This window comes from Apaloderma vittatum, unplaced genomic scaffold, assembly GCF_000703405.1.
Source record: "Apaloderma vittatum isolate BGI_N311 unplaced genomic scaffold, ASM70340v1 scaffold2752, whole genome shotgun sequence".
Classification (NCBI taxonomy): Eukaryota; Metazoa; Chordata; class Aves; order Trogoniformes; family Trogonidae; genus Apaloderma; species Apaloderma vittatum.
The window spans coordinates 102,390-117,296 of record NW_009701721.1 but is presented as its reverse complement, the minus strand read 5'-3'; the positions used below and the strand labels follow the sequence as shown (position 1 = coordinate 117,296).

At 39.5% G+C, this 14,907-nt stretch overlaps 1 protein-coding gene across 4 annotated transcripts in view; it reads left to right on the top strand.

Moving 5' to 3' along the window:
- Positions 1 to 418: 418 nt before the first annotated feature.
- FBLN1 (fibulin 1) overlaps positions 419 to 14,907 on the top strand; it is a 67,429-nt gene continuing 52,940 nt past the window's right edge. For 2 of the 4 annotated variants that reach the window (XM_009879229.1, XM_009879232.1), the window contains exons 1-2: positions 419 to 514; positions 8,227 to 8,362. In XM_009879229.1, the coding sequence (XP_009877531.1) occupies positions 423 to 514; positions 8,227 to 8,362 (228 nt within the window). In that variant the 5' untranslated portion in view covers positions 419 to 422. The remainder of the gene's footprint in view (positions 515 to 8,226; positions 8,363 to 14,907) is intronic. The other 2 variants (XM_009879231.1, XM_009879233.1) reach the window with 1 other exon arrangement.

Here is a 14,907-nt window from a genome sequence, read left to right as displayed (position 1 = left end):
AATAGTTCTGCAAATTAACTTGTAACGAGATTCATTTGCCATTCATATCAGACAACTATTTGATTTATCCTATATTCTTCAGGGTTTTAAAAGGTTGCTTATTGCTACTCCCACTTTTGATAATGAAGGAGTGCAATCTGACAGTATCCATCCCGGAGCTGTGCCATTGTGTGGAAAGTTAAGGGAAACTGCAGTTTGCTTCACTGAGGGTGGAATATCTCCAGCACTTGGGCTTATTTCAAGGTCATGGCTGCCTTTTGGATGGGTGGATTATTTTGCATGTAGATTCGGGATGGGAAAACGAGCTGGCTCTCTTTTGGTTTTTTGGTTTTTTTTGTTTTAACTAACGGATGCAATACCATTTACTAAGGTTACATTATTGTTGTGGTTTTCTTTCTTTCCTCATTTCTGCAGATCTTTCAATGGAAGAATGCTGTGACAAGGGTATTGAATGGGCAAATAAAAACAGAATATGTACATCTGTACCGTTAATATCCGAGTCCAGAGAATGCAGGTATACACTTACTTATTATATGTTGAACTATAGTTTATATTGTCATGTAAAACCATGGGATTAGCAGGTTTAAAAGCTGATTTAGAAGATGAAACACCCAACTCTTAAATCTACATTTTTCAAATCCACATGTAGCCCTGGGGAGTACCTATGGAGTCCCTACTTTACTTCCATTAAGCCCTTTAAATTTTTTGTGTTGGTGTGGTGCAGAGTCACCCAGCTCTAATCTATTTGACATGTACTGTCTCTTAGAAGTTTTTCCACTGTGTTCTACTCACAGGGCTTAGACTCTGCCTACAGTCAGTACATCTCAGTGTGGCTCCACTGTCAGCAAAGCTTCTTCAGTTTGTGCTAATTGTGAATCTAGCCCAGCAGTGGTCCAAATTCTTGGGCGAAAGTTTTATCAAGAAAGGCAACAGATCCTGTACATGAATGATCTATGGATTGAATACGTACATATATATTTTTCCTGTGTGGTGCCACAGAGACAGTTGTCCTGCAGTTCTTAGTTGAATTGCTACATGGGGGAACTTAAAGCTTAAGGACATTCCATATTACATAGAGTGTCTGACTTGTGTCAGATGTATTTGACTGTAGAAAATAATAACCCTAGGTTAATAAGTAGATTTCTTAGTTCTACTGACATTTAATAGGATGCTAATTTCTATTATGTAATCTAGCAAATGAAACAATGAAGTTGAATGTTATTATTTGCACAATAGTATTTTGGTTGTAGTGAATCTCTCACATAGTTGGGGCATTTGTAATTTTTATGTCAATGATAGTTTGCTTTATTTTTGCTGTTAAATGCACTTGTCAATTTGTAGAGCTAGCAACTCATAGTTTGGTAGTTTGAATTGGTAATTTGAGGGGCGGTTTTAACAGAGGACTTTATGTTTTAAACACTACATTGCTTCCGTCTATCTTTTCAAATGGATTGCAAAGTTATTTAACCTTGGTAATTGTAGCTGTGTTGGATTGATCTCTATTACGGAAAGAATGTGTTTTGCAGGCAAGTCTGTCCATGTTTTCTGACTTTTGCATTTACATTGGCATTGAAATCAGTCTCTTATGCAGAAGAATTGACAGTATACTTAAATCACAATTTAGGAAATACTTGAAGAGTCAAAAGAGTTACAGACAAAACAGAGGCAGGAAAAACAGGAAACCAAGTTTATTGAATAATCTGGGAGAGAGAATCTTGATGACTTAATGATCATTTGATTAATATGAGTTGTGATTCTTCTGTAAATGTAATTTATTCTTTTAAAGAGCCACTTCAGAGAGTCTTTAGGACTTCATAGAAACTGAAAACGGTTTACTAATACTTCACCTAGCTTTTGTGCTTAACAGATATATAATTAAAGTTATAGTGATATAATGGCAAATCTGAAATGAACAAAGGTACATATTCTATGAGACATGTGAGCACTTATTGACAAAAAAGTAATGAATAAATTGCATTTAATCATGACTGTACAGTAAATAAATGTAGCTCCCCCTGAAGCTTGGCTTCACTCTAAAAATGGCCAGGTAAATTGGCACCTTTGACTACTTTTTTTAAAGACGGTATTATTTTACTCCAGTTATGATTGCAAACTGGCATCTCTGTGAGAGGTACAGAAAAATCACTTTATAATGGCATTTCAGACACAAAAGTAAGGGTCAAATTCTACTGTAGTTGCTGGTGTAACTGGAACCAGAATGAATGGTGAGGGAGCGTAATTCCCTTTGAAGGCACGTGAGGGTAGTTACACTGGTTCTGCACATTTATTCCTACTGCGCAGGAATGGGAGCAAAACCAAGTTTGTTGCATTTGCTGAGGTCTGGTCAGGTGAGAATATGGCATGGGATGCATTATTGGTTATAGATTGTCAAAAGAACTTACTTCTTATTTAGACACCCACATGCAGTGGGATGTGCCAGGAGACAGATATCATTTATGTCGTTGTTTAAACTCCAGCTGGGATCTTTTGACTGTCTAGTGCAGCATGGTGTTGGACAGTGTAGATTATCTTACTTTGCATGCTCTAAAAAAATGTGGCCTCTCAGACGTACAAACCCATATTACTTTGTGCCAGATGGAGATATTTGCCCTACATCTTTCAGCTTGGGTTTGCAAGGTTATCAGTGGAATGAAAGGGAAAAATACATTGTCAAGTGAGCAGATTTGATGAAGTTACTGAAGTAAAAATGATTTTGTGCAGTTACATTGCAAAGACCAAGCAACATAGAACAGATTGGATGAGAGTACTTTCCCCAACATGTTTTACAAGAATTTACATGCTGTTTTTGAATCCTCTGTTTAGAATAGTAATAGCATAACAGCATCTCGGGTTTTGTCGTTTCCTCAAAGCAAGCCCACTGCTGGAGTTTCTTTTGCTTTTCTTGAGTTCATGTGAGGAACAAGCTGCCTTATTAAATTAGAATTGCATCCACTTGACCTTTTCCCAACCATTTAAAGCACACTGATAGTAATTAAGAAGGGTTTGCATGCAAGCACTGACATTCTCATATCTGCTGTGCTTCCTAGAAACGAGCTGATGGTTCTGGCTTTCAACATCGTTTTAGGATCCTTGTCCCCCAAATATCTGGCAGATCTTGAGGAACTTGCCACATGTTAGTGTCATTGGCTGAATATGGCCCAATTCAAACTGCAGATGCGCTCACTTTCTCGTCCTACCCCACATGTGAACCAGCCCCTGTTTGAATTTCACATGACTTTGTAGGATCTATCTGGCTGCTGTTGCTCAGTTGTGTTTAAGTTGAGACAAGGCTCTGGGCTCAATGTCCATTCATACCTGCAATCTCTTACTGTGGTTGCTTGTCCCACAAATGAATATGTCTCATTGTATTATCACTCTGGACAGTGACAGTATTTTTCGCTTTGTCTTCGTGACTCAGTAAAATGTGAGTGTAGAAGTTTAATGAATAATATCTTTGGCTGTCGTAACAGCAGCTTTCTGCCCATTCGTCCATTTGCTCGTGATGCGGTTAAACTCACAGCAGCTGGAAACAGCTGCCATTTATTTTTGGAACTCAACCAGCCCAATAAATCTTCTTCCTTTCAAAATGAAGAGTTTTCCCTGTGCAGAGCTCTTAGCAAGTGAACTTAATTCCTGGGCCAGAAACAGCATAGTTCCATATGAGAATTTCATGCCTTCAGCACTATGTAAAATCTTTTTGGAGTTACACTGGGAATAGCATTATTTATTATTGGTGTTGCAAGAGTGCATAAAAGAAGAAGCTACAGAACGCTCTGCTAGGTACTGTGCAAAAGCAGAACAAGAAAGTGATTTGTGTTCCCAAGCAGAGAAAGTGGTAGCACGTGGATACATACTCAGATAGAAACACAGGGGAGTATTCAGACAAGAGTGTTGGGAGTGATAGGCACCAGATGCTTAACTCTTGATAGATATTTATTGGTTTATGCCATTATAAGTCTGGAAGAGCCTGAGATTTTGGACATGCAAAGTTGTGATAGTTTCATGTCTGAAAAAGCTGTTTAAAATTATTTTTGGAGAAGTTGTCTTCATTTTCTCTGTAGCCTGCTAAGTCTGCCTCACAGTCATGAAGATTTTTGGCTTCACAGTCAGAGATAGAAGAGCATCTGCTATGCTGTCAGGGTTTTATTGCCACTCATTTAGGATACCTTGCTTAGTTTGTGAATAGTGTCAAACACAGTCCTTCTCTGCCACAATGTTATCAATATTATTTCTCTACATAATATGTTATAAATACAATTTCACCCTTTACCTTCAAGAAAACTTTTAGTACATAATCTACAAAATTGTTTATGGATTTCAGCTGGTTAATTTTGAGTTTTGTTGAATCAATTATTTTTAGTTGAGTCCTATGCTAATTTACAACACATGATCACATACATGTATTTTCATTGTTCAGACACTATTGTGTCACTCAGAATACCAAATCTTGCTCTTAATTTTCCTAAGTTCATTTCCATTGTATGTTAAACTGCAAACTGAAAGAACCTAAGGGTGGCAGACCCAACTTGTTTTTGTAAAATACTTCTGGAGTGGTATCATTCCCTTTTTAACTTTAATATTTTTTGTCTGAGACCTTCCACTGTGTACATGAATAGCATGGACATAGTTTGAAGCTGCACTAATAAGTAGAAGGAGAGAGGCAGAGGGTAATGAAATTAAACTGACAACAAAGACATTATTTTCAGAGCAAAGTTAAATTTTAATGCTTCTTGGAAAGAAATGAAAGGAAAAATAAGTTATTAGGAAATCTTTACTGGTTTAGGAGTGCATCCTCTGGGAAGGACAGTAATTGTGAAAAGATTGTGGAGGTAAACGGGCATGTAGATTTTCATCTGGAAATTATTTTGGAATGTGGAACATGGAATGTGGATGTTACTGGATGGAGATGATCGGTGTTACTGAATTTCACCATGAAAATCAGTAATAACGGTTAAATTCTAACAGAAAGTAAAAATGAGAATATAAAACACAATTTCTTAACTTGATTTATAGTCAGATTACCTAGTAATGAAATAACTTTAATTTTAGATGAAAATTTTTTTAAATGCCTGAGTAATTTCTTTTTACTAGTCAGCCATGAGTAAAACTCATCTTTCAGAGGTGCTTGCTTCTACCTGAGATATCCTGAATGAATGTCAGTTATGAAGCCTCATGCTCCTGGAGATTACATATTTAGTGTTTTAAGATTTCAGCTATATTGTAAATACCTCTTTATTTCAATGAAGTTCTGTTGCACTGTTTTATCTGAAAATGGCAGGCAAGGAAGAAGTAGCCTTTGGCTGTTGTAATTATTAGGAATAACAAAAAAACCCACAACATAGGAAAGTACTGCTTTACTTTGTCTCTTTTTTTAAAGACCAATATTGTCCGTAGACTTGAAGTTAGTAGGAATGGTACGCAGGAATAGTTGAAAGATTTTACACAGAGAGACAAATGTAAATGTCCTTTTAGCTATTAGAGATGTCTTCTTAATTCTTCTGTGAAGTAGAAGATGGGTATGTGTCACAGTAGGGTCTAAGCCAGGGAGGCACAAGTAACTTAGCAAAGAGAGGGAGAGATACTCCTTCATCTCAGAAATTCTGGAGTCTGAAGAGCTCGTGGCACTGTACGGTGTAGCAGCCCTCAGCGTGTGGGCTGGTGTGCAACGGGAAAAGGATGGTCAGCTGGGCAAGCTAAGGTGCAGCCAGAAGAGCAGGACTGTGCAGATTTTTCTAGCATTTTTGTCTGCCATCTTTCAAGGATTTCTGCCTCTCTTACAGTGGCACAATGTTTACAGCCTCAAGCAATACCAGTACAACTTCACTGTAGGGTTTGGGCAATGAAGTGTGATTTTATTGTTGTTCTGAGAATGAACAAATGGTATTTTCATTTAGTATTCAATTGATGTTTAATTCCTTATTACAGTTGGGATGGGCCACATGGCTTATGAATACAGCTGTGGGAAACATTTTAAGAAACTTTTTTGTTTTGGTTGAAATTGCCAGTTTGTCAGAGATTTCAAAGAGATGACTTGTATTTTAAAAAAAAAGAAAAGAAAAACCCCACACACTGAAAATCAAACAGATCTACTGAAAGACTGCTGTTGTTTGTTTATTTGTTTGTTTATCTGTGGCTAGCATATCTAGCCCCTCAACAGGGCCTGGAGAGCTAAAGGAGCTGGAAAGTCTCAGCTCCCACACTCTTGGGCTTGAAGTTCAGGATTTACAGGCTTCCAAAGTCCTGACAGTCAGACCACCCCAGAGCTGGGCAGGGAATGGAAATTCTGCTTCAGAGGGAATTTCAGCAACAAAAAAGCTACATATTCTTCCAAACTGGAACTCAATCAAATATAAAAAACTTCAAATATTCTGCCAAATAAAGTTACTGTCTTGGGCTTAACTTCTTGCTATGACTTTGGAGTCTATTTTTGAATAATTTGTTCATGAACTTTTCCTGGTTCTTGTTCCTATGCACTGAAATCTCATAGCTGTTTTTGTCCAAGTGAGAACTGCACAGTCAGACCATTACAAAATCCAGTAAATAGGAATCTGGAGTCTTCAGGAACGTAACTTGACAACCTTGCCTCACCAGGATGCACAGAAATGCAGAATCTGAACGCAGAACCCGCTTGTCCATGCTTTTAGTGGGCTAGCCTGGATGGCCTGGGCTTAGAGCTATGGGTGTCCCTCACATAGCCTGGGAGCTGATAGCTCATCCTGTGGTCATCAGGAGCAGGGGAGCACCTCCAGAGGAGATGGATGGGAATCCACTTGCCTCAGATAACAGTAGGAGAAGCCTTTAGTTCAGTAACTTTAGTTCAGTAACTAACCCTCCCCTCTTCCTTAGGCTTTCAAACAGGAATTATTAAGAGTAGAGGTTTGCTGAACATCGTTACATAATCTTATGTGCTTTTTAGGTAACTCTTAACAAGAATTTACTCATCAGTTCAGATAACTGAAGTTGAGAAAAAAGAAATTGGTGAATACTCTTAACAGCAAAGAGAATGCGCTCAGTTTAGTTGGTCTGTAAGATGCGTAAGATTTCCTATGCTGATGGGTGTAAAAGTGTGTTTTTAGGATTTTTCTGTGTATTTCTTATAGAACTCTAAACATATCAGGGCATGCCTTTTAGGTGCCCCTGTGGTACTATAAATAAATTTTATCAGCTTGGGTAGCCTTTGGGATAGTTTCCTTTCCCCGTAGCAACTCAGGTAATATTATTCTTAGTGAAATTGGGTTATCACAAAGCACATGGATATGCTTATATCCTTGTAGTCCGATTTGTTACTCCTCTTTAACTTTTTTATCTTTTTCCCAGTGTCTGTTACAGGAGATAGCGGTGGCAGAGCTTTGAAGTGCAAGCTTCACCCACCATCCTACCCAACAAAGCAGAGTTACCTATAAAAACAGCAGGGAGAGGGGAGATTCACTCCTTCAACAGGCTTTGCATTAAAGTGGTGGTAGCAACGGGACTGAAAGAGTTTAAAGCCTCCTCACACAGACTTTTTTTTCCACAGGAAGGAGTTTTCAATATATTCACCAAAACTGAGATAAAATAGAAAGATTTTATGAGCAGTGGAACTAATAAAACTGAGTTTCCTGCAGATTTTTATGCTGTTGCCTCTCCACATCTTCCTGCCCTGTAATACTCTTCTGTACCTTGTCTTTCTTTGCCTCTTGCTTGCAGTACACTCTGTTTCTCACTATGAATTTCCTTGGTATCTGCATGTCTCCTCATATCTCCAGTTGCCCCACAGAGCAACACTGTGAGCTTCCTTCAACACGCCGTACCTGTTGGTTGGAGCGAGGGGCAGCAGGTGCGAGGGCAGACTGGCCGTAGGATTGGAGACTCTCACGATGTCCAGGGCCTTACCTCACCCTTCCATCACTTGGAGCACTGATTTGGTTCTCACCGTCGGCTCTTCAGCCACCAGCTGTCACAAAACATGCAAGAATAAAGGTCCTGGAGACCTTGAGCCCAGTGGCAGATGTGATTGAAGTTACCCATTTGCTTAAAAGATATTGGTAGGACTGACTGCATGGCAGACAGACAGTTAAACTATCACCTGCCTACTCCTGGGGTGTATTTTTACTTTTTAACTACAGCGTGTGCCCACCAGAACTTCTTTCGCTAAGACTAGTGCAAGTGCTCATTGTCAGAACTTTCCTTATCTGTTCTTGACCTATATATAACGTTCTTATCTCATTGCTTCCATCCTTTTGTCAGCATGACTCAGGTACAGTGCTGTCGCAGCCAGCTGGAGAAGCAATACTGTTCAGATGGGATTGAATTTGCCAACGTGCGTGAGGGATGTGATGCGCATATTGGTGAAAATTCCACCTGTGAAGCTGAATACTTCAAGGTGAGACATCAGAGCTACTCCTGTTATTCTTTGAGAAATGGTATTGGAATGGTATTGACTGTCTAGACTGGCATTAAGGGTTGACCGTGAAGGTCACTTGTAGCCAGTTTGATGCACAGAAACAGTTTTTTCCACCTACACCTCTTGTCTCTGTTAAGGCTATCCACTTTGTTCTTCTCTGAGAGGAACAGTTCCAGGCTGAGTGAAGCAAGACTGTCATTACATTTTAGCAGAGGCAGAGGGTAGAATGGAAAAGGGTGGAAAGTTTTGAATGGGTACTTGGCTAGGAAACTACTTCTGCATGAAGAAAATACATCAACAGTGTAGAAAGGGATGGGTGAGAAATTCAGATGTGTTTCAGACGTTAGCTTTCATTAGATCTTCGTGGCCTAAGGTTCAGCTCAGTGGCTTTCAGTGTTGGTGGTCCAAAGGGGTAGGACTGAAGTTAATCCTCTCAGAATACTTACAATCTAGCTTGTGTACATGTCCTTAGTTAACATGACTTCAATTTACAATTTAATAGAGACATCTTGTGATAATAGCATTTGATACTAGGATAAAAATACCTGTCATTGGTATCTTTAGTTAATCTGTGCCCTGTCCTCCACATTCGTTACTGTCTTTGTCTCTCATTCCCTGAACAGGAGCATATTCATACTGCTCTGCAGAGTGGTTTCAAAGGAAAGTTCCACCAGGAAGATCATGATCTTGACCATGACCCAGTCATGAGCAGCTCTGGCCCTGCTAAGGATTCCTTTTAGTGGTGATGAAAATAGATAAGGGTGATTTTAATTCTTCCCACTGCTCAAAGATGCTGAATGTTTTGATTCATTCAGTTAAAAATAAATATAGAAGATGGCAGACAATGTCTGACTCATAAGTTCCATATGTCTTCAAAATCCACCCTGACCATGTTCCTGGCAGTAGGATGCCGCTGGTGTCAGGGCTGTGAGGTAATCCATGTTCTTACTGTTATTAGAAGAAAGGTAACATGCTGCTGGGGCTGGCATTGTTGGATTGTCACAAACTTGTCTTCATATGCAGCATAATTTTGTCCCATGGAGATGTGTGTCCTCCAGAGGGGACACATGTCACTTGTCAACCACATCCAGGGTGTGTACGCCCTGCTCCTAGTGTGGAGATTCCTCTCTGCAGCCTTTACCATTAGGAAGCCTGTCCACCCCAATGGGAATGTGGCATGAAAAACTTTTTAGCCCTCTGTAATCAGTACGTCGAAGGACTGTGAACAGTTGAGCAAGGACTGGGATGGTGAGTACTCTGCAGATTCAAGTGCTTGCTGCCAGAGCCAGGTTTATAACAGCAGCACTATTTTAAACACGTGCCATGGGACAACTCTAAACTAGAATGCAACTGTTGAAGGAAACCCACTCTCCCATCTGATGTTTCCCTATGTGGGCTTGGCAGCATGAAGAAGATGTTGTTTTTTAAAATGGCCAGACTTCTTTAAAGATGGCAGGCTTTCATGGTGACAGCTGTATTATTAAACAAAATGGACTGAACCTTGATCTCTGGCCCCGAGAAGAAATGTCTCAGCAGAGCTCATGTCACGTAACTGACATCTTTCCCCTGCAAAACGTGGTGCGTGAGGGCTGTTGGGAATGCTGGCTGGCCTGTGCTAACCCCAAAATACACTTCAGCCTTGTCTGAGAGGATGTTAGTTGCCATTAGAGCTTGCTAATATTTAAACGTAATAGATGATTGCAGGAAAATGCCTGAGCCCATATTCTGTCCCTGTTTAATTTACTGGTATAAACATACTCGGTGTTATTTAATCCTTATGAGCCATGTTCTGCCCCCTGCCCCTACTCCCTGACAGGAATACCCTGCACTTAGTAACTGTACTAGATGTAGCTGCAGGAGTATCTTTGTCGATAATCCTTTTCATGCATGATGGACGTAGGTGATTATATGATCTAATATCAGTGAACAACTCATTGTGTCTTTTCTTGAGTTCTCTTGCAATGTATTTTGAATCTCATGACTTTGAGACATATGATGTATCTGGCAGTTGTGCCCTGCTGTGGTAAAGAGGTTTTTACAATGACACCAAGCCCATCATCTTGCATGGGCTTGCATGTCATTTTGCCTGAGTTGGTCTGCTTTTGTTTAGCTTAGGTACCATAGGAAATCATTTGGATCATCTTTGTCTCCTTCAGGGAAGCAGGAAGAGCAATTTAGTAATTCAATTTGTAGCATTATTTGCAGCACTTTGCAGGAAATGAGGCAGCTAATCTTTCTTTTGAATCCAGAACTCGAGATTGGAAAGAAGATAAAAAGGCCATGTTTTGAAAACACTTGCCTCAACTTCTACACTTAAAGGTGATTGATAGGAATAGCAAATGATGAGTATAATCTTACTCCTCAATTTTTTCAGAAGCACAGGTTTTCTTGCCTTAAAAAAAGGATGCAAAATTAGTCATTAATCTTTAAAATCTTTATCAAAAGACAGTAGTTAATTTCCAGGTTTGTTGTTGATACAGCAGATGTATAAATGGTTTTATGATAGTTTCTACCACAACAGCTCTGCAGAAAGGAGTGTAGCTTGCAGAAGTTTTACCTTCTTTAAGGTGTTTGGGTGGTTTTTCCAGAATTTGTCATAGGTGCTTTCTTTTTGCAAAGGTGGAGAATACAGCCTTATCTCCCCAGTTCTGTCACTAATACTTTAGTTGTGTATACTAGGTGAGCGCAAAAGTCGTAGAATTATAGAACTGTAGCAGCTGGAAGACACCTAGAAGATCATCGAATCCAGCCTTTGTCCCAGTCCATATTGCTTTGGATGGTTGAACATATTGTTTATATTTCTTCAGACGTTCGAAAGTTCTGAAAAATTCTGCTGAGTTATTTGGTGGGTTTTTAAGTCTGTTTTTCGTAGCATCTGCTAGTTAGTCTGGATTTCGGCAAGTGAGAGACCTCTTGTGGACAGATACACAAAAGCAGTGTCAATACACGGTTCACTCTTCCAGATCTAGTAACTTAAATGGTGACGTAAATAATGAAGAGCTATTACAACATTTAACTTATTAGAAGAGCTTGTTGATCATTAGGTGCTTTCTGATCACAAACACAAAAGTAAATCTTCAAGCTTCTCACATTTAACTATTCATTCCTTTATTCCTTCTGTCTTTATTCCTTTCTGTGAGAAGGCAAGGTATAAGAGCAGTCAAGGGATCATAGGACTTAAAGTAGGACGCAGCTTTCTAGCCAAACATGAAGATCAAAGTAGGGTTTTGAAGCTGCATGGGCTTTTGCTAATAACAGGAGAGAGGCAAAGGAAAATATGTTTGAGGTTGTTTTCAGGATCCCTTGAGAAACAAAGGCTTACAGGCAGTGAAAGTGTGTAATAACAGCTGGATCTTTAGGTGGTACCATCTGTGAAGGCAGCAGTGGTTCTAGCAAACGGGTGGATGGTCATCCCAACATGCTTCCAGGCAGCTGGCAACTTTTGGAAAATTACTGCAAAAACATCAAGAACTGAACTATATGGAGTATAGACTGTGTTCTGAACTAAATCATCAAAGTCTTTTCGAACAGGCTAACAACCCTGAAAAAATCAGTGTGACAAAGGAGATGTTGAGATTGATCTTACCAGGATAGCAATAGTTACAATGACATACTGCTATGTATCTCAGAATAGCAGAGTGCTTTGTGAACACGAGTTAAACTAGCCTTTATCACTGCTATATTATTATCATTCCATAGTGGGAGAATTGAATGAAAAGGTGGGTTTCCGAGTTTACAGGTGAGATATGTGGAGACGTATACAGGTCTACAGAGTCCTACGTGTGTCCTGAGCACAGGGCTATTAATCAGCTTCTTCATCTTTTGTCTTTAGTTGTACAGGAAATGTTAGCCTTTAGGAATGCCAATGCAGAATATCCCAGGGTCGTTATTCAAAGCAAGTTACCATAAATATCACTTAAGGAAATATCTGACACTTTCTGTCTCTGGGTTATTCTGGCTGTGTTATAGAGGCTTAAATTATTACCATTATCAAGATGTTAAATTGTAATGCATCATGCGCAATTAGAATAAATATAAGTTGGAACAAATGTTTCAATGCATACAATTATGTTAAATCTAGTTGCAGTTTCTTACAGATATTGCAGGACTTAGCAATCTCTGTGCTTGAAGATTCACGTTAGCTGGAGACAGAGAGCTTTCAAGTGGTGGCTCAACATGGAAGAGATAAAGAACATAAGGCTATTCAGCACTTCCAGAATGGCAAGATTAATGATCACTCTTTACAAAAAAGATAAAATGAGAGAAACTCTGTAACTCCCACTTTTAGTTTGCTACGACAAGGCAAAGAAATAGATTGAAAGAATTCATATGCCTAACAGTAGGGGCCAGTGAAGATAGCCAGAAGTTCATAATGTGAAAATTTCTCAAGGCATCATCTGTATTAGTAATTTAAGTAATATGTGGCTATCAAAAATACACAGGTTTAAGTCAAACAACGAATCTTCAGCTCAGTTTTAATATCTGTCTTCTAATTTACGGTTGTGAAGATTGGATATCTAACAAAATTATAGACAGATCTTAAAAACCTGGAGAAGGATGCCTCAGGAAAATGTTAAAAATATTAGACAGAATAAATATTCAGAAATGTTGCAATTCTTGGAAGAGATCATTAAGAGTCATCTAGAAAAGCTAGAAAAGATGGAAATGTCCCAGATGTATTAGTGATGAAACCAGAGCATCTGCCACTGGATGGAAGTAGTTGGAGAACCACATAAAAAAAGTGAGTAGTGAGGAACCGTCCCACCAAACAGTAGCTAATAAAGGAAGAACGTTTTTTTTACATTATGGTAGGCATGAAAACAACACCCCAACAGTGGCCAGGAGGGACGTGTTCCTGCCGTACAGCATTCTGTAGCAGGGAATGGATTCTGTTGTGTATTTAAAGACAAAGTACAAAATAGTATGCTTATATACTTCAAAATGCTGTAAATTAAAAATGGGTGAAGAAGCAGGGAAAAAGGATTTTATTGTTTTACTTTCACGCTGCTCTTAATTTTAAAAAGACCTTTCACTGCAGTACAGAGAGAGAAATGTATACAACTTAGAAGGGAAAACTCAGAATATAGGCAGAATACATCTCAGAGTAAAGAAAGAAATGTAATAGAATTCTTTTTAGTAGGTGTGGTGCTTAAAGCACCAAATACAGAAATTTAGTTCCATGTTTAGTTATTTTATATTCCATCTGCTGTGTTTAATGGTGCAGGCTGTTTACTTTAAGCAAAGAAGAGTCTGGAAGAATAATGAAGTTAAAAATAAAAGCTTAAGTCTGCTTTTACATGATGGTAGCAATTGGCAGACACTGGTTCCAGAGAACCAAACATCTTTGGTGCTTTCTTATATGAAGGAAGAAAACCAAACAAATAAAAAATAAAAGGAAGCCTCCACAGGATTAACTTGTCCTGTGTTCACTTCTGTGGCATATTTGAGGAGTGTAGATTGGCAGGTCTGGAAGAGACAGATCATATTTCATTGCTGAAAGCCATGTCAGGACTGTGGTGCTTTTAAATGTTTTATTATGTAGTCTATTTTTCAAAGCAGAGTAGCTTCTCTTTATGAGCTGTTAACACTAACCTTGGGTGAACCATATTTGTTCGCATATTTGTCTCTTGGTTCAGAGAGGGATGATTTTTGCTGGGAAAATAAGTGGGCAGTTTACTTTTAAACTGAGCCATGTACTTCACTGATCGTGTCCCATTTGAATTGAACTGGACACAAAAGGGAGGCAGAGGTACCAAGAGGTCCCACTGTTTGCTGGTGTTTGAAACTGGGCCGTGTGGGCAGGAAGCAATGAATAAGTGACCATTCTGGTCCTCTATGTCACCTTGCACACACGTTCACACATACACAGTATTTGTGAGAACTAGATCCAGGTTCTGTGCTTGGCTCTATGTAGGTCAGATAAGGAGCTCGCTGAACTCAACTGCAGATTAGAATGTGTGAGCCTTAGTATACCAGGACTTCTTAAAGAATTTGCAGAAAATTTTCCAGCAGTTCACCAAAATGAGATACCACTGTTGACCAAGTCGTGAGGTGGGTTGCTAATTGGTTGAAGGGAAGAAGTCAGAGAGTCTTAGTCAATGGGGCAGAGTCCAGTTGGTGGACTGTATCTAGTGAGGTCTCTCAGGGGTCAGTGCTGGGGCCAGTGCTTTTCAATATATTGATGAATGACCTAGATGAGGGATTAGAGAGTGCTGTCAGCAAGTTTGCTGACACAGAACTGGGAGGAGTGCCTGACACACTAGTAGACTGTGCTGCCATTTAAAGAGACTTAGACAGGCTAGAGGGCTGAGTGGGGGGAAATCTTATGAAGTTCAATAAGGGCAAGTGTAGAGTTTTGCACTTGCGAAAGAATAACCCCATGTGCCCGTATAGGTTGGGCACTGACCTGCTGGAGAGCAGTGTAGGGGAAAGGGACCTGCGGGTTCTGGTGGACAGCAGGATGACCATGAGCCAGAAATGTGCCCTTGTGGCCAAGAAGGCCCATGGCATCCTCGGGTGTGGTA